Source organism: Mustela erminea, chromosome 2 (genome assembly GCF_009829155.1).
Source record: "Mustela erminea isolate mMusErm1 chromosome 2, mMusErm1.Pri, whole genome shotgun sequence".
Classification (NCBI taxonomy): Eukaryota; Metazoa; Chordata; class Mammalia; order Carnivora; family Mustelidae; genus Mustela; species Mustela erminea.
The window spans coordinates 21,839,477-21,860,325 of record NC_045615.1 but is presented as its reverse complement, the minus strand read 5'-3'; the positions used below and the strand labels follow the sequence as shown (position 1 = coordinate 21,860,325).

Genomic DNA, 20,849 nt, shown 5'->3' with positions numbered 1-20,849 from the left:
TTCTGCCTTCATTTTCTAGGTCACATGTTTGACCAGTAAATCCTGATTTCATTTATGGAATCGTGAGTATTGACAAATTTTGAGCTAAGCTATACAGCCTATCAAATGTGCTCCTACAGTGTATTTATTTAAATCTTGATTTCTCTCCTCAGCTCTACTTTGCGAAGTGTTTCTACTGGATCTTCAAGACCTTCCAAAATATGTTTGGTGTGTGGGGATGAGGCTTCAGGATGTCATTATGGGGTGGTAACCTGTGGCAGCTGCAAAGTGTTCTTCAAAAGAGCAGTGGAAGGTAAATGTTCATGTGGGTGTTCCTTTTACACATTTCCTTTCCTAGTGTGTCGTTTACTTGCATAGTTAACTCTAAATCGTTATTGGGAAATAATTCAAAAACGTTTTTGAGGCAGTCTGTCTGTGACAAATAATCATAATATCTTACCTTAATATCAAAAGAACATTTTCCAATGAGCACTATTTAATGGGCAGAATTTGACATGGAGAACTGCAGTTAATCAAAAAGGAGTTTTTGTTTTCGTTTATTTGTCTTTGTTTTTCAGTGAGCCTTAGAAATATAATTCTCCATAAATTTAATTTGCCCTGTGCAGGAGCATTTTACTAGGCACACATAGAATGCATCATGTCTTTCCTGTGTTTCTATATCAAATACATGTGTTTGTGGCAAATTAAAACATTAATAGCAAATTCGTGTCTGTAATTTAAGTTGTGTTCCATACTGAATAATTTCATTTAGCAGCTCCTTCAGCTTCTAGGTCCCCTAAAGTCCTACCTTTGTTCTAACTGAAGGTTTTCCAAACCAGGAAGTTAAATGAAACATCCTCTAGGTGTATTTAGACTAGCTTTTGCTTCTGTCCAAGGAGTTGTACTTCCTCTTTTAGTTTTTTTTTGCCTCCCTCCATCCTCACTTATATGCAATTAATTAACATCAGGCTTAGTCCAGATGATTTTATTAGTGTTGACTACATGACTGGCTAGACTGTAGAGTTTTTGCTCGTAGGAGCAGCGTTATCGGTGTAATCAACACTGATTTCACCAAGGAGTTCAGCATTAAGACTCCTGTAGATTTATTTCTCAGGACAGTTTTCTGGGGGACATATCAGTGCTTCAGAGACCTAAGGGTTAAGGACTTGAATGTTTTGTCTTTGTTTTGCTGGTGACTGTGAGGAAATGTCTTCAATTTTGGATGAAAAGCTGACCAAGGAGATATTTCTGTGCTTTTAGAATTGATTTTGTGTTATTTAATTAATATTACATGATTTTACATTATTTACGCTATTAATTATTGAATAGTACCCAAATCCAGCATTGAATTAGTGATAGTTCTGTATTTCTTTTGCAAAACATGGGCTCTTAGTTACAGGTGACAGAAAATTCAACACGAACTGGCTTAAGCACCAGTGGAAATGCATTGACTCACATAACTCTAAAGCCCTAGTGTAGGCTTGGCTTCCAACAAGATGTGGTCTTAAGCCAGGTTGTTAGAACTCAATCCCGCTCTCTCTCCCCCTTAACTTTGCTCTGGCTCTCTTCTCGTCCAGTCCAGTTTCTCTCATGGTGATGAGACAGCCACTAGGCCCTCATGAAAAAGAGGTTCTCTGTTCGCAACTGTTCTTATAAAAACCCCCAGTTAAATCTCCTAAGATTGCACTTGGCTCCTGTTTTGCCCTCTGAACCAATCCCAGTGCCTGGGAATGTGACAGTGCAGGATCTGACAGGCCCCTTCTGGCTGGAGTCAGCCAACCTAACCTACCTAGACCAACAGTGGGGAAGAATATTTCCTGTAGGGAAAAATGGATCCTGTTACCAGGAAACTGATCCCTGGAAAATAAATTTGTACGAAACTGCAGTCAGTTTATTTTTGTCACCCTTTCCTCCCTAGCTATCCCCTTTTCTCTTTCCTTAACTCTATGATTAGCTCGGTAGAAGATAAATAGGAAAAATTGCCTCTGATTCCTTCCTAATGCCACTTTGCACCTTCCAATATAAGGACTCCTTTCCGCTCCTACTTCCGCAATCACTGATTACTGAACCGAAGTAAGGAGATATTTAAAAATAAAGCAGTGTGGAGAAGGGTGATTAGAGAGGGACCCTCTGTGTTGCCCTACATCTGGGTCATCAGGACCCAGGTTTCGGCTGGTTATAGAACCTGTGCTTCTCTGCTTCTGAAGCAAAAGTTTTTCCCAAGGTCTTGCTTAGTTTTTGTTTTAAATAATTTCTATAGAAGTAACTGAGGAAATAACTGTTTTTGTAACTAAGGTATAAATAAATAAGGAAAAGCCTTGATATCTAAACATCTTCTTCTTTCATTGGAAAGCTAATCAATAATGAATAATGAAACTTAATAAGTGCCTTTTAAGATTTCTATTAACGTAGTCCCTATTTTGGGGGGAAATTACAATTTTAGAGTTCACCTACATGAAAAAAGGCTATAAATTTTGAATATAAACTTCATGAGAGTGAGGACTTGTTTTTATTTTGTACTTGTATTTCTTTACTGTTTTATCATGTATGAGAGAGAGAATATATGAGAAATTAGATTATCTTTGTATCAGAACTTTTTGATTTAATAAATTATTTTATAATATTTTATATAGTTTGAGGCACTAGTTATCAAATTATGGTATATAGATTTCTTTCTTATTCCCCTTTTATAGATGAAGATGATTAGAACCAGACCCAGTCTACCAATCTATTCAAAATCATAAGGCCAAAAACTCGGACCCCATAGTAAAGTCTTAGGACTCCATACTAGACCCAACCTACCATCTCACTACTCTAAATCTCACAATCTATTTATTTCATTTTCTATAATTCTCAAGTTCATGGACATTCTACCCTATGTGTCATTCATTCATGTCTACCTGCTGATAACGAAGGGAGTGACACAAGCATGAAGAAGACATAACCTGGCACCCTCGGTGTGTGTGCCTGTGTGTGGGTAACTGTGGGCTTATCTTCATACACATATGCAAAAGTCTGTGTGTGTTTTTAAATTTGAGTATTTACTAAGTTTGTTTTCTGGCTTTCCCTGATAACCTTAAGCTCCTCCTTAGAATACAAAAGCAGAGAATTCCAAGCTGCAGTGAATGGAGGGAGCTGGGATGAGGGGAGTCAATTAAGCTGAAAAGAGCTAATCACCACCAATTACCAAAAGAAAGGGAAGTGACCACTAGAGTGGAGACCGGAGGAAGAATGTAGCAATCCCAGCTCTGAGCTTACTTGTTTAAGGCTTTGTGCCCCAGAGCACTCCACTCTAAAGGCTGGTATAATAGTGTAGTTGTAACTGTGTAGGGAGACTGAAAATCATTTTTTAAAAGTATAAATTATGTTCTTTGTGTTCTGGCTAATAAGATGTATATATGTGCTTATTTTTTTTTTCATCTTAAACATCTAGTATAAAAATCCTTAGACGTTTCGTCCAGAGCACCTTATTTTCCAATAATGTCAGTTAAGAGCTATATTATTAGACCTTACAAGTGAGGGTTTATAATTTCGTTTTTAAATTTGAATTGCTTTTTTTGCCTTGAAGGTTTGTCAGGACCTTCCCATCTTGAAAACGGATAAGCGTTTATATATTTATATTTCTTAGGTAGGGTTCTCCGTTGGGTAGAAACTGGACTGGACTGGTTTTAGGGTCAGAAGATTTAGTTTTAATTTCTGCCACTCAGTAGATGTGAGATTAAGGCAAGTTATTTAATTTGCCTGGGTCTCAGCTTCTTTATATCTAAATAGGAAAAGTAGTATTGCCCTACCTACTAAGAAAAATTAAATGGAAACAAAATGTTTTTGCGAATTTTATAAATCAAAATACATCAAAATATTAGATCTTTTTTTTAATATTCAATTCCCTAGGATCAAATGCTACAGTTCTCTGTTTAATATATTTGCGGAGAGGTATGTTATCAATACAATAAATGTGGCACTGTTAGGCTTTTGTTTTTTCTTCACTAGATCTTCATTTTTTGTATAATATGTTATTTTCTTCATAGAGCTGCCCTTGGAGGTTGTAAAATCCTTCTAGATGAGCAGTTCTCAAAAGTTCTCAAAGAGCATGTGGGGAAAGTGGGAATAACAGAGGGTCTGCCAAAATTTTCTCGAGAGGCGGTCTCACATATTCCAATATAGCCTGAACGGTTGAGATTTACTCTTCTTATGACCTTTTGTCACTGATGGGGGTGGTCTCATGTTTGGAAGTTGCATAGTAAAGAAAATATTAAGAGCCATCAACTGGACTTTGAGCTCCTGTTAGATGTCTTTAGGGCAAGACAGAGTCTTATCTAGAGAACCTCACAAGATTCTAGATATTTAGTAGCTACCAAATAAATGTTTGAAGATACACATGAATGTGAACATGTGGCATGAGAGTAGCTGAGGTTAAATGACTTCCCACCAAATTAGTAAATTAGCAGTGCAACAGTCCCAAGAGTTTATGTTGGCCTTTGGCCTTCTAATCTGCAACTTCCGATTCTAGTCTGAGTTTTTACTATCTCAGTCTCTTTCCAACTGTAAATTGCCATTAGTTTCATCTCATGTGTATTTTATTTTGTGATTCCCTCCGTGAACAGAGCCAACTACATTCAGTACGCTATTTTATAACCTAATTTCCTTTTTGGATACTCAGTATACAAGCAGTGTCTAGTAGACACAGCTACCACAAATCACTGAAGAGTTACAAGGTTGAAAAAAAAGAGAGAGAGTTCATTATTATGTAAAGTCAACTGGATTGATACTTTTGTAAGCAGACCTGTTAGACTAAAGAGTCCATATTTTGATAAGGTCAGCCAAATCATGTGATGTCGGTTTCCATACTCAGACATTTCCTTTTAAGAGATTTCAGATATATTTCCTGAAGTGAAACTGCTTTAAGAGCTATAATTGTACATTAATCAAAGGATTCCTCAAATATGCAGAATTTTAAGGTAACCAAGCCTATGAACATGTACCGCAGTCCTTTCAGATGTAGTTCACAGCATATAGATTAAAAAATCTTTAAATTTATAGATTATTCTTTGGGGAAAACTGTTCTTAAGGAAATGTGATGGTTGGTTAATAGTTAATTTCTTTTGCTTTTCTGAAATTAATGATTAAACTGAGCAGGTCCAGAGGAAAACATGTCTCACTCTGTCATACCCATGTTTGCCCTATCAATGCTATATGAACAAGTTGGAGGGGTAGGGGTGTGGGGGATGGGCATAATACAATTGTGCCCCAAAATAGAGAGCTTGAATTTAGTGGACACAAACTAATTAAGATGGTATTATATAATAATTTAAATATAGCCATTACCTTATAACTGGCAATATAAAATTAAGGAAATGATAATGCAAGGAAATAATGTGTATTTATTAGATGTCTTCAGTTCATGATATGATATAACCTTCAGTGTCCCCATGAGCCATGTACAGGAGGCTAAAGAAAATTAAAGTCCATGTCACTCTTACAGAACTTCTGACTCAGAATAGGAAACCAAGGATTGTTCTGGCTTACAGTTTTCTCATAAAATTCTTTAAAGATTTTTTCTTTCCTTTACCACATATTGGGAACCAAGTAACCTGATTCTTTTTAATTACTTGTTTTAAGAGCTTAAATAAATACCTACCCAGTAGATCATATTTTTGGTTTTTATGAATACTCCTTTCCTCCTTAAATAAACATAAGGCTTTAGTTAGTGTTAATTGCAAATGTTTGCCTAGATTTTTTTATATCCCTTCAGTTAGTTGCTATGGGAACATGCAAAGCCATGACATTTAGGCCAACTTGGAAGGTCAGGGAAGGCTTCTTAAAGAATTGACCCCAGACTAAATCTTGAAATATTAGAATTGGCAATAGTGAGGAAAAATGAGGATAGGCTATTGGCACAGCACCAAAAGCAATTTCCCGTTAGCCACTTCAAAAATTTGAGGTGTGAGGTAATAGAAGGTGAAAGTAGATGTGCAGGTTGAGTCCAGTTCTTGGACCATCAGGAGGGGCTGGAACTTATCCTTGTGCCAAACAGAATCTCTGATGTTTTCTGCAACAGAATGGCAGGCTCAGTTTTGTATTTAATATCTGGCTTCAGGACAGTATGCCTATTTAAATAGGGACAGGACAGTTCCAGTGGCTGTTTTTAATCATTTTGATAAGAGATGCCCAGGGAAAGAACTAGTCCGTCAGTGTTGGGCATTGAGAGGAGGGGTAGTTAATGAGACTATCTGGGAAGGAACGTTGGCAGTTCTCTACAGGACGTAAAGAAGCAAAGATCTAGGATGATTCCCCAGGCTCATTTGCTGGTATTAGGAACATTGGAGAGGGAGTAGCTTTGGGGGCATGGGAGGAAAGGTTCATTAACTGGGCAAACATTTATTTAATACCTACCAAATGCCAGACACTATTCTAGGCATACCTAGGTACATCTGGAATGAAGATCAGGTGAACAAAGATCCCTACCCTGGTGGAGTGTACATTCTAGTGAGGGGTCATGGAGAGATCAGACAGACATAAGAAAGGAGCCATTTATGTAATTAATGGGAAAAGGTGGTGGTGGGGGCCAGCATTGTCAGGATAAAGAAGACTGGAATGAAGTTTGGTTTAGGACCCTTAGTTTGAAATGTCTAGAAGACATTCAGGTGTGCCTAACAGAATGTTGCTTGTGAGAATTTGAAGCATGGGGGGAATAAGGCAAGATTGAAAACAAAGATTTTTGGAATCATCATCCATGAAAATAGACACATTTGCCCAAGAAATGGGTATTTAGATAAAGAATGTACCATGCTATAAAGGAGACTTGATTTCCTGATCAATGCAAAGATAATGCCAAACATGTGCAGTATTTGTCGACTATATATGGGATTCACCCTTGTTTCTGTCACTGTTTCTCTGAAGTAGAAAATATGTTGAAGTGATTTATTAGAAAACGATTTGAGGGGCACCTGGGTGGCTTAGTGAGTTAAAGCCTCTGCCTTCAGCTTGGGTCATGTTTCCAGGGTCCTGTAATTGAACCCTGCATTGGGTTCTCTGCTCAGTGGGGAGCCTGCTTCCCTTCCTCTCTCTCTGCCTGCCTCTCTGCCTACTTGTGATCTCTGTCAAATAAATAAATAAATCTTTTAAAAAAAAAAAAGAAAGAAAAAAAATGATTTGAAGTAGGGACAGGTAAGCTAAGCGTAATTTGGTATTATTCAAGGAGAAATTCTTGTAGCTTAAATTTTTAAATTAAGGTGCTCTTCACTTAGCAAATTTGTAAACTATAAATTAAAAGCCCAGTAATTTTCAAATGCTTATGTGTTTGTTCGCTACCCATCTCATTCCAGAAAAAAACATCCAAAGAAATCGACAACTTTACATAAGTTAAAATGAAATCTAAAATTAGTGGGGGGGGGGGGGGACAGGGCAAAGGGAAGGTGAGAGCAAGAAAGAGAAAAATAGAGCCAGGAATGGGGATGATATAGAGAATATAAACTCTGACACTTTTGCAGAGACTGGCCACTCACTCCTTTGGCTGTTGTCTTTCCAACAGTCAACTCAAAGACCTATGATGTTCTTAAAAAACTAGTGTAAAGGATTGCCTGTTGATAAGAAAATTTTCATGAGCATTGGTTTTCATGTGTCTGTTCCTTCCATGCGAATTGTAATCTGAAATTTAAAAAGTAACTCTTTTTGCTGTTAATGGAATATCTGAGTTTATCTTAAGAAGCAGTTCTTTAAAAAAAAAAAAATACCTTTTCTGTCAACCACCTGCTCCTATACTAACAGCTACTACTTATTGAGCAGTTACTGCACGCCACACACTGCCCAGTCCTCCATGTTTCATCTCGCTCTTTCCTCATGACAGTCTTCCTACAGCTACAAAGTTTGTGAGTTTTGAATCTTTAAATCTAAACTCTCTATGCAGTTGTTGTTATAAGGAAAACATTGACTTTTTTTTTTTATTAACACATAATGTATTATTTACTTCAGGGGTACAGGTCTGTGAGTCATCAGTCTTACACAGTTCACAGCACTCACCATAGCATATACCCTCCCCAATGTCCATCACTCAACCACCCCATCCCTCCCACCCCACCCTCCAGCAACCCTCAGTTTGTTTCCTGAGATTACGAGTCTCTTATGGTTTGTCTCTCTCCTGATCCCATCTTGTTTCATTTTTCCCTCCCTACCCCAACGACCCCCCCACCCTGATTCAAATTCCTCATATCCTCTTATGATAGAGATATCATATGATAATTGCCCTTCTCTGACTTATTTCGCTTAGCATAATACTTTCTAGTTCTATCCCTGTCAGTGCAAATGGCAAGATTTCATTTTTCGATGGCTGCATAGTATTCTATTGTGTATATATACACCACATCTTCTTTATCCATTCATCTGTTGATGGACGTCTAGGCTTTTTCTGTAGTTTGGCTATTGTGGACATTACTGCTATAAACATTCAGGTGCGTGTGCCCCTTCGGATCACTACATTTGTGTCTTTAGGGTAAATACCCAGTAGTGTGATTGCTGGATCATAGGGTAGCTCTGTTTTCAACTTTTTGAGGAAACTTCATACTGTTTTCCAGAGTGGCTGAAACATTGACTATTTTTTAACAAGGCTTTATGCTATGATCCTTCAACTCTTGAAATTAATAGCAATAATAGTAAACATTTGAGTACTTATTTTGTGCTCATCATGCTAAGAACCTTATTCTATATTCTCATTTTAATCCTCCTAATAATCCTATGAAATAGGAATGATTATTATCTGTCTGCATATTAGAGATCAGTCATCAGAGGCATGTGAGAGGTGAGTAGTTGAAGATCCCTCAGATTGAAGAAAGTGGGATTTGAACTCAGGAAACCCAAGCATTCTGACTCTGTGTGCTTAACACATAAGCTATACTGCCTCTCACAGAGTTACAAAGTTCCCAACTATTTTTACCCACCAAAAAGTAGGGCAACATCTCTGGCTTCAGAACACTTATGAAGAGCACATTATAATTTAACAGTTATCTCGCTATACTCTAAATAATTAACTCCTAGCCATTCCAAGTTGAAATTCTAATTTGAATTTCTGTTGCCCTAATGGGAAAGAAATTGAGTAGTCTCTTTTTTTTTTCTTAAGGCATGATCTCCATATTTTTAAAAAATTACCATTACCATCCTGAAGTACTCTTTAACATCTTGATATTAATCTAAAGCTTTTTTTAAAACTTTTATCTTCCTGTGTTTCATTTCCTGTGTGTGATAAAAATTAGATGTAGCCTATCAGGTGCAGAGAACCATCGTGAGAATGGCCCCCCTCATCCAAAGCTGAAAGCTGCTAACTCCTCAGCTCTTTGTTGTCTGCTTTATACCGTGTGGCTTAGAAACAGACCCAGGAGCCATAGGACACAAAGCTGCTCTCACAGACCTTGCACTGGTGGTGTAATTAGGATTGTACAATTTACATGATTTGATACTTTGTTACTGAAAATGAAAATTGCTAAATTGACCACAGTCAAATGCCAAAATAGGGTCCTGGAAAGATGGGGAGGCTCAGGAGGAGAGAATGGAGAAGGAATGGAAAGCTAGAGCCTGAACCTGAGCCCACTTGCTTGAGCAAGCCCTGTTCAGTGACAGCCTGGCCAGAGAAGGCCCATGACCAGTTGTGCAGATTGGCAACTGAACAAAGACATGAGGGCCAGCTTATGTAAGGCCCTCATACTAGAATGAGAAATTCCAGCCCTTCTCTTAAATATGTCAGGTCTTTTTATAAAGTTCTTTACAGTGGAGAAAATTACAAGTGGTTTAGGCAGTTTTGTCTCTTGGTGTGGAATGGTGAGTGGCTCGTGACAGGTGCCACCTAGAGGAGAAGAGGACTACTGAAATGGGACTGTAGAGAGTAGAAAGGACCTAATTTGGGACGGCATTGTTGCCACTCAGTGAAAGGCCTGACTTGAGTGGTGAGAGGGAAGAATTGGGAAGACCCCATGGTAGCTTCGTTTGGGAGAAGGAAGTCTCTGATAGAGACTGAGGAAGGAAGAACTCTAAGAATAGAGATGATGGAAAAGTGGAGTTTAGAACCGGTTAGGCTGTGGCAGTCAGTTCTCCAAAAGGGAAAAAACCGTCCAGGTAAGTAGAAAAGGAAAAGCGGAGACAAAATTCTGCAAAAGTTCACTTTCTACCTGGAAATAGTTTCTTGAAAATTTTAAAATAAACTGCGTCATTAAGTAGTCAGCGTTTTGGCAGATGGGCTTAGTTTTAGGCAATAGCTGTCAGTGGTTCCTCTGGCTCTTTGTTGTGGTGTGTGGGAAGCTACGCAATGAAACTGAAAGCCTGGCGAAGGTGTCGGGCCTGCAGCACCAGTGGAACAGGCCTGCTGCCTGAAGTGGTCCTTGTGGGGACTTGGGCTGTTGTTACTTCTCCTATTAGAGGTACCAAATGATGATTTCACCTGCTTATGACCCCATAAGGAGCCACAACAGGAAGCTATTTATGGTTGAGAATAAATAAATAAAAAGATGTATCAAATAAAAAGATGCCAGTGTTTCAAGCCCCTAAAATTTGCCCTGTAATGTTTTGTTTGCTTTTTAAGGACAGGCATGTCCAGTGTAGTGTAGTGATTTTTTTTTTCCTTTTAACCTTACTTGTGGTATCTGTGTTCACTACTCATCCTGACTTTTTGGACAGGAAACAGAGAGCGGTTGATAATGATGTTTCTAGAGATAAGCAGATACATGCAGCACATACACAATTCCAGAGCTTTGCCACACCTCATTCGATCACCTGGTGATGGCTGTTCTGGGGCTAAGGAGCAGGGAAAACCTCAAAAGTCAGGAAGACGTTTATTATCATTAAGCCCTCTGTGCACCCACACACACTCTCTCACACTCACACACCTCCCTCCACATCATAGACAGAATCCGTACCTAGAGAAGAGCAGACTGACAGCGAGGAGTGAAGCTCACAGCTCTCGTAAGCAATGTAGATTTTTTCCATTTTGCCCCAGGTTGGCCCTATTCAGAGCTCTTCAGTAAATGCTGGCCCTTGCAATTTGTTGGCTATAAGGTCACATTTACAAAAGCATCACCTTCCTGTGTGTGCTGGGATGCTAACTAACAGTGAACTTTTACACCCCAGAGAGTAAAGAACAATCCCTAAGGAAGAGGGGAGAAATATATTTTCTCTCCACAGGTAGAAGACCAAAGGCTCCATTAAACTGCTGGCATCTGACAGCCTAATACATGGTTACAAAAATGTTTTGTTTACTTTTCTAATGGTAAAATATGAAATAAAGCAAATGAAACAAATGAACAAATCAACAGATTGTTGATTAATGAAACTTAATCAACAGATTTAGATTAAGGATCTAAATTTAGAAGGACATCATAATTGTCAAGAAGAACTGCGGAGAGTCACTTATAGCAAATTAGCTGAGGAGTAGACATGGTGAGGTTTTTAGGAAGTTTAACATACATTTCAAATTACATATATCACTGTAGGATAGCTCCGATGCATTAAATTATATTCTTCGATTTCAGTGGATTCAAAATTATATAATTTGAAAACTACAAGGCAGATATCCATAGGATAGGATAGGATACCCTAAGGTAGGATAGCTCAGACTCATTAAATTATATTCTTCGATTTCAGTGGATTCAAAATTATATAATTTGAAAACTACAAGGCAGATACCTCCTCCGCCCTCCTAATCCCTTCTTATATTTTATTTTCTTCTCCAGTTCATCAGGAAGAACCAGGGCTTGAGCTTCCAAATTCATACCACCCTCTTGTAAGCCATACTGATCACTTACTAATTTTTTAGTGAAAGCCTACTTAAATATTATCCGTCAGTTTGCACACTTTACTGTGGGAGTCCCCCAGTAAGAAGCTGTCTAAGAAAACGTTACCAAAATAGGCTTTAAACTTCTTTTTAGGGGTGCCTGGGTGGTTAAGCATCTGCCTTGGGCTCAAGTCATGATTCCAGGGTTCTGGGATGGAGTCCCTCATCGGGCTCCTTTTCAGTGGGAAGCCTGCCACTCGGCCTGCCTCTCTCTGCCACTCCCACTGCTGTGTGTTCTCTCTGTCAAATAAATGAATAAAATCTTTAAAATATAGAAATAAATAAATAATAAACTCCTTTTTAGGGGCACCTCTATGGCCTAGTCAGTTAAGCATCTACCTTCAGGTGAGGTCATGATCTCAGGGTCCTGGGATCGAGCCCCATATCAGGCTTTCTGCTGAGCGGGGAGTCTGCTTCTCCCTCTGCCTTTGTGATCTCTCTTACTCTTGTTGTTTCTCAAATAAATAAAATCTTTAAAAATAATAAAGTCCTTTTTATGTAGAATGGTGGTAGAGTAGAATGAGAATTGGCTTTGGGTCAGACAATGTGGACTTCAGTCCATAGTGCTGTCACTCTAATGCTTTGAACAAATAATTGAATGTCTGTTACCTGTTCTAGAAACCAGAAAAAATAAATATTGAAGTATCAGCCCCTACCCATCCCTCAGAGTTAGGAAGATATAAAAGAGTTTATATACATTTAAACTGCTTTAAAAACAGTAATGGCTTGCTTTACAAATATTACATTTAAAAAAGAACTTTCCCCTTCTTAGGAAGTAATTTAATCAATGTACGTTGGTTCTCAGTAAAGCGTGGAATATTTAAACTGTAGCTATTTTATGTACAGTTAAATATTTGGTTTGAAGGGAAAACCAATAAAACCTTAAGGAAAGCATCTATTACTTTAGGCACGACTTGGAGTTTTGACCTCTTTGTCACCAGTTTAGGCAGATCTATATTGTTCGTGAGTATTGTGCCAAGGGGGCACGGCGGGGAGACCTTTGAATTTAAGGTCAGATTTAAATTTAATCCACCTAAATACAGAAACAGATGAAGAACAAAGACCATTTTCACACTCTTACACCATCTTAACCATTTGCAAGTTCACAACTGCTTTTTACTATCTTTTTTTTAAATTAACTGTACCAAGATTTCTAAAACATACTGTATTCTTTTACCCTCCCACTCTTGTTGAACCACTTAATTGGAAAACCAGTGCAGAATTAGTCTAGGTTGATTCTTTTTCATCTGGCCCACACCATAGCATTTTCCCTGTTGGACCAGGCTCAGCAATTTGATATTGCTAACATTACATAAGTACTAATTGCTTTGTTTTGTTTTGTTTTTCACTACCTAATATGAAATAGAGTTGCATTCAGAAAAAGAATTGGAGTGGAGTACTGGTAGCCATTAATTAGAAATCCTTTAAAAATTACTGTTTTTTTATTTTTTAAAAAATTATTTCAATTCCAGCATAATTAATATAGAGTATTGTATTAGTTTCAGATGTACAGTGTAGCGATTCAACCTAAAAATTACTGGTTTTAAAAGAATGGGTGAAGAAATTGTTCCAGAAATGCCATTATTAAATGATGTTAGGGCGCCTGGGTGGCTCAGTGGGTTAAGCCGCTGCCTTCGGCTCAGGTCATGATCTCAGGGTCCTGGGATCGAGTCCCGCATCGGGCTCTCTGCTCAGCAGGGAGCCTGCTTCCTCCCCTCTCTCTCTCTCTCTGCCTGCCTCTCCATCTACTTGTGATTTCTCTCTGTCAAATAAATAAAATCTTTAAAAAAAAAAAATGATGTTAGACAAAAATTCCTGCAAACAACCTTCCCTTTCACTTTTTAAAAGCAAATGTGGGACTGACACATCTGATTAAGATTTAGATTTATTTGAGGAGTTTTAGTTCCTCTAATTGGTGATACTTAAAATTCAAAATATTTATGTTCCACCTCCCAAATACTGAAATAGCTGACCTTTGCCTAATTAATTTAACCAGCATCTCAAAGAACAGAGCTGTAATAGTGACTAAGGTCAGATCTCACTGAAACATGGAAAGCCGGGTCCAGAGCCTGGAGAGCACATGTTTGAGAGGACACGTGAAGAGGCAGGGACACAACAGGACCGTGGCCAATGAGGGAAATCAGTCATTGAAAATGGAGAAGAAAATGCCCCATGTGCACCCCAGTGTAGAACCACACAGCAGCCCACGTACCTTCACGCAGTTCAGCAAACTCCTGAGTGCTTACTCTGCACAAGGCCCTGGGAGTGTGCTGCCATTCCCATTAACGAAAAGGCACGCCAATCCCTGACACCGCTCCTTACTTCCTTCTAAGCAATGTGGTTTTTTTTATTTCCCCTAAAATACATCTAGTATATTTTGAAAGTTACCTATAAAGCAAAATAATCATATTGAGCCTTTGTCTTTTCCAGTAAAGCAGTACAAATTGTGTAAAAGTCTAATGGAACCAGGAAAGGTTTTTTGTTTTTTTTTTTAAATAAAGATTCTCACTGTTGAACTTTTTTCTAAACAGAAAATTGCAGTTTTCAAGTCCTGGTAGCTATTTATGAGACTGAGTAAGTTGTCATTTATAGTCCTGACCCACAAGGAGGGGATGAGAACAAAAAAAATTATTTTAGTATCAAAAATTAATCTTTCCTGAGCCATTAGCACATCTTTTGTAAAAACAAATGAGAAGATTAAAGCAATTTTTAAATTATTTTCAAAAATCAAGCAAATTATCTCTTATAGTCAGGGGAACAAGTAAGAAGCGCAACATAAAATATGGGTTTTCATTTATGTGGGAAAATGGAATAGGCTTTCCTGTTTTGTCTTTACCATAACTTACCATTACATAAGTAGTAACTCTGCTTTTTTTTTTTTAACTATCCAATATAACTTGATATTACAATTTAAAAAGAAATAGTAATTTTAAAAGAGCATTAATAGGCATTAATAAGAGTCACTGTTTTTGAAGAGAATACGTTAATTGTAGAAATACCATTATTAAATGATTTTAGATATAAAATTACTGTCACTTTCCCTTTAAATTTTTTAAATTAAATGTACTCAACAAGGGATGCCTGGGTGGCTCAGTTGATTGAGGGTCAGCCTTCAGCTCAGGTCATGATCCCAGGGTCCTGGGATCCACTCTCCCATTGGGCTCCTTGTTAAGTGGGGAGCCTGCGTCTCCCTCTGCCCGCCGCTCCCCCTGCTTGTGCATGCACACACACCTTCTCTCTAACTCTGACAAATAAATAAATAAAATCTTTAAAATAAATAAATAAATGTGCTCAACATATCTGATTACGGTTTTCTGAAGAACCTGTCGTTGATTGGACTGCAAGAAGAGTATCATTTTGGATAGTTGTGACTGGTACTCTCAATAAAGAATTTTTTTTTTAAAGATTTTATTTATTTATTTGACAGAGAGAGATCACAAGTAGGCATAGAGGCAGGCAGAGAGAGAGAGGGGAGGAAGCAGGCTCCCCGCTGAGCAGAGAGCCCGATGCGGGACTCGATCCCAGGACCCTGAGATCATGATCTGAGCCGAAGGCTGCGGCTTAACCCACTGAGCCACCCAGGCTCCCAATAAAGAATTTTTTTAAATCCACCCTGCATGAAACAGTTTTTTCAGTTACTGAAATATGTTTAAGATTTAAGTTGAAACATTAGCAAACATCTTTCACTGTGTAGTTTTTCCTTTAATAATTGCATTATGATATCATTCTACTATGTATTATAGGTCATTTGCTTTGGGAAAAACCATTTCTAAAAGGAACATCTTTATGTAGAGAGGGGTGTACCTGTGATGCATTATGCTGCCTACTGTAGACCAGTATCTCTCTCTCTCTTCTTTATTTTAGAGAGAGAGCGCACACACGTGAGCAGGGGGTGGAACAGAGCGAGAGGGAGAATTTCAAGCAGGTTCCATACCTAGCATGGAGCCCAATACAGGGCTCGATATCACAAACCTGAGATCATGACCTGAGTGAAAATCAAGAGTTGGACACCCAACTGACTAAGCCACCCACGTGCACCTAGACCAGTGTCTTTTAAAATAGAAATTTCTACATATACATGGGAAGAGCGTCTGTTCTCTTTCATATATTCTAACAAGGGGACACCAAACATTTTCTTATATTCAGGTTTCTAGAACACATTGCATGTACCCACTCATCGAAGGGCTAATTAAGAATCCATTCTATATCAATACCAGGCAGTGGTTTCTTTTTATATTACACAGGTAAATCATAGGATAAATATTCTGTTTAGGATCATATAATAAAGTACTTTTGCTGTCATATGGAAAATATGTCATGATTCCATTTACTAAAACATAGTTTCCATCTAAGTATATTCAGATTCAGTCTAATAATGCTCAGTGTTTCTTTTTGGTTTGTTTTAGTTTTTATTGTAACATTATATATTATATATAAATACATATACATACATTTTACATCTTACCATTTTTTTAAAGATTTTATTTATTTGACAGACAGAGATCACAAGTAGGCAGAGAGGCAGGCAGAGAGCCCAATGTGGGGCTCGATCCCAAGACCTTGGGACCATGACCCGAGTGGAAGACAGAGGCTTTAACCCACTGATCCACCCAGGTACCCCTACATCTTACGTTTTTAAATGTATAGTTCAGTGGTATTAACTATATTCATGTCACTGTGCAATCACAACCATCCATCTCCATAACTCTTTCCATCTTGTAAGACTGAAACTCTATGCCTATTAAATAAGAACTATATACTCTCCCCTTCCCCTGGCCCACAGCAACCACCATTATGCTGTCTTGGTTTTTAATTTTAATCATAACTGAAACTAGATGATAAGATCTCATTTTTTATATTCAGTTAAGATGTGCCATGTTCTTCCACAATAGTAACCTTTAGGGCCTGTGTTCAGAGTCTAGGGTGACTGTACAGGCTGTTCATCACTGTGAATGTCTGTTAACTGCCGTGATGAGCGAGGCACTGAAATGGAGATTCTGCAGTTTTATTTTGGTATGGTTTCTGTAGGCAGTAAGGAGTGTCCTGTGTGCACAGTCGCCCAGCGAATGTCAGAGGCAGGAGTACACACAGGTCTTTGTGACACCAAGCTCTCTTTTGTTTGGTTTTACATGTTGTATTACTGGGGCAAGTTATTAGTAGCTCCTGGATTCCCAGCTGTAGAATGAAGACCAAGTAATACCTCATTCAGCATGTTGTCTTGGCAGTTGGAGATGATGTATGCCAATCACTGGTTTGTTACAGTCATTCGGTAAATGATAGCTGTTCGCGTTGTTGTTACTTGCCAGACTGGACGTACACCACAGATTACGCAAAACTCTCTAAGTGGATACTTGGTGGAATAGTGTATAAAATGTCAGAGGAACAATAATTTTGTGTATCACATTCTAACCACCTTCCCCTCAGTCAGGTACTAAATATAAAATGCGTTTCTGAAACCAGTAAGGAGCTTCTTTGAATCCCAGTGAGAATAAATACCATTGAAATCAGATGCAGACCTGAGTTAAGCAGCCTTCTCAGTTGTTAAAATAGCTCTGTTCTGTTATCAAATAGGGTAATGGGTGACATTAAAAGCTATAATACTATTTAATACTATTTTGTAGAAGAGAGTCACTGCATGATATTAGATATGGGCACAGATCAAAAGTCCTAAACTGTAATTTTTCTAAAAAGAGTAGTTTAAATTCTAACTTGTAACAAAATTTTACTACAATTTTGCCTACATAGTCCTAATATGGAAGTATTCTTTAAAAAATATTTAGCAGAAAGAGAAGGAAAAGCAATAATGCATTTAAAAATATGTATCTCTGCATTAGTCAGTTTGTCTCCTTTCAAGACCAAGTCTACAGAAACCAAAATATGCTGGGAGCTTAAGTTAAGACGCTGTGGGCTTGCTCCTAGGAAGAAATACACAGCAAAGCTCACTTCCATATCGTTCTATACCATTGTGATCACAACACCTTTATGTTTGCACGTGTCTTCAGACTAGTAAACACTTGCAGCTGAGTGACTGAGGCTCACACAGCTGCTAAATGGCAAAGCTTGGACTCAGTCTGAACCTGACTCCATAAGGTCCTGACAAAAGAGCTAATAACCCTTGGAGTCTGACTTATTGGAGAAAAGTGGAGAGTGTGCCATTTGCTAAAAATTTTAACCAGGAGTTGATTTACAGTGTCCAAAAATATTTTTTTTAAACTTGTAATGGTTTTCCCTGGGAATGCCTGGGATGCCTACCTTACTCATCCCAAAACCTGTGGCTGACCCTCTAGAAGTGAATACATGTGTTAGACGGAGAGGGTGCTGTTCACTGAGGATGGCTGTTGTGTCACTGGCATTTTAAACCAAGGAAGTCAATAAATGTCTCCGGCTCGGACTATAGGCTCCATCTGTCAAGCTGGTGATTTGGCCAGTAGTTAACTGCCAGTCCCACCTATATATATGGCTAACCCTGTTGGTACATATTAGCCAGAACTTACTGTAACACAAACTCATTCTCTTACATAAATGACTATCCCTCAAACCTACCCATTTTAATAACTTTGCGTAGTGCCCGTTGTAAAGCTCTAACTACAGGAAACTTTTCCACTGCAGAAATTACAGTAGGAATCACACAGCACTTTTCTTCAATAAACTGGTCCCAAGGTCATACTTGGTGCATTGTTAAAATCAACAGATGATTCTCTTTCCAAGACTTCAGATGCTCTGTACCTTCATAAGACATGGGAATGGCTTCATATTTTCGATTTGCGAATATCTCATTTAGCTTTTCTTTGACATATTTAGGGCATAGGGAGCTACTGGTGAGCACTACCGAGAGCCATTCACGTGAACCTCATTTAAAGGAGGCACGTCCCTAACGAAGTCTGTATTTGTTGAAATAAAAATGCTAAAAACGAGTCTTCCCATGGCACTTCTTATTCTTGTGCATCAGGAGGTGCCATGGAACCCTTGAAATCCAGGAAAGCAGGTCTGGTCTTACACAGAACTCAGAGGAGACTGGAAATCCTTTTTAAAATGAATCACTGGGGGGCGCCTGGGTGGCTCAGTGGGTTAAGCCGCTGCCTTCGGCTCGGGTCATGATCTCAGGGTCCTGGGATCGAGCCCCGCATCGGGCTCTCTGCTCAGCGGAGAGCCTGCTTCCTCCTCTCTCTCTGCCTGCCTCTCTGCCTACTTGTGATCTCTCTCTGTCAAATAAATAAATAAAATCTTAAAAAAAAAAAAATAAATAAAATAAAATAAAATAAAATGAATCACTGGGACAGTTAAATGGAAGAAAATTAGCTTTTTTCTCTGAGTTATTTTTCATAATAGTCATCAGCTTATTAGTGATAGTTGAGTTCCTATTTATCATGGGATCATCTTTCCCAGAGTTAAAAAAAATACCTTTACAGCCAAGTACCTATCTTATTTAAAGAGGAAAAAAAAATCTGGAGAAATCCTTCTACCTAAAATGGTAACCTTGCAACCAATTATGTTCCTACGTTTGTTAGAATCATTTTCTTCTTCTTCTTTTTTAAGATTTTATTTATTCATTTGACAGACAGAGATCACAAGCAGGCAGAGAGGCAGACAGAGAGAGAGGGAGGAAGCAGGCTCCCTGCTGAGCAGAGAAGCCCAATGAGGGGCTTGATCCCAGAACCCTGGGATCATGACCTGAGCCAAAGGCAGAGGCTTTGACCCACTGAGCCACCCCGACGCCTCCTTGTTAGAATCATTCTGATAGTGTTTCCTTAATGCCTTAACTTTGTCTCCCTGAGTAGATATAAAAGTTTTGATTTGCATTATGTTTCGGGAAATGTTTAAGGCTTAATGTGATTCATTCATATGCCTCGGTTTCTTATACATAAGAACTATGCATAAGTTCTTACACGTAGGAACTAGTCCTCTTTACTCTGTAGTAGACTTTAAAACTTCTAAGCCTGGGGGATCGTTGATCTGATGATTAAATTGCATCATTTGGCCAGCTTTTTAATAACTAGTCTTTTCCCCTGTTATATAAGAAAATGTTTTCTGTGAAATTTTAGAAAACAAGAATGAAGACCGAATAAATATCTGTCCTTTGAGCATAGCAGGGAATTATATGAGAGCCAGTTGGTGTTGTGATGTTTGCTTTACTCGTCCAGTAAATGCAGGGCCCACAGAAGTACAAAAATATATGTGCAGTGGGCTCTTCCCACATGGAGGGAGAATGCTTCCAAGAAGATTTCTCCTGTACTCATCATTATACTCATTACATCTGATAGTTTTCCAGGCTAAAATTTCTGAATCACATGAAGATTTTGATTTTAAGAGGTTATTGCCAGATTGCTTTCCAAAGGTTACAGTAATTTATATTTTGACCAGCAGCTATTTCCAGCCCTACCTGCAGCGGGTATTACCATGCTTTTTACTTTATGCTAGTTGGATAGGTATCTGTATCATGGTGACCTTTCTTAAAAACTGTGGGAAAATACACCTAACGTAAAATTTACCATCCTAACTGCTGCTGGGGAGACTGTTGAGTGACACTGAGTGCGTTCACAGGGTCACGCAGCCCTCACCACCGTCCTCCTCCATTCGTTCCCCAGCTGAAACTCAGTACCCACCAGACCGTGACTCGCCTTTGCCCCTCTCCCCTGCTCTGCTCCTGGTAACCTCTACTTCTCTTTCTGGCTTTGTGGATTTAACTGCTGCAAGTGCCTCCTGTACGTGAATCAGGTGTTTGTCTTTTTGTGACTAGCTTTTGGTCACTTAGCATGATGTCAATGAAAAGTTACTTTTTATGATGAAAGAGAACTGCCCAAGAAAGGCTTTGCCCTGGTAGTTACTGATAAGAAAAAAAAAATACGTATTTGAATGACATTCATTTATTCGTGGAGGGATGAAAAATTTGAGCATCTCCTGGGTGTCAGATGCTGTTTGAGGCACAGGGTACAGAACAACACTGCTGCCATCAGAGACAGTATAGCTTAGAGGAGAAGACTGGCAATTTACCAATAACCAAATACGTAAAATAAAGGGGGGTGAAGAATTCCCAGAGTATCTAGGAAGGAGGGAAATG

The 20,849-nt window shown here is 38.5% G+C and overlaps 1 protein-coding gene across 4 annotated transcripts in view; it reads left to right on the top strand.

Annotated features, from left to right (window-relative positions):
• Positions 1–20,849, top strand: part of NR3C2 (nuclear receptor subfamily 3 group C member 2) — a 336,934-nt gene that overhangs the window by 168,857 nt on the left and 147,228 nt on the right. For all 4 annotated transcript variants that reach the window (XM_032330605.1, XM_032330591.1, XM_032330596.1 and 1 more), the window contains one exon: positions 153–292. In XM_032330605.1, the coding sequence (XP_032186496.1) occupies positions 153–292 (140 nt within the window). The remainder of the gene's footprint in view (positions 1–152; positions 293–20,849) is intronic.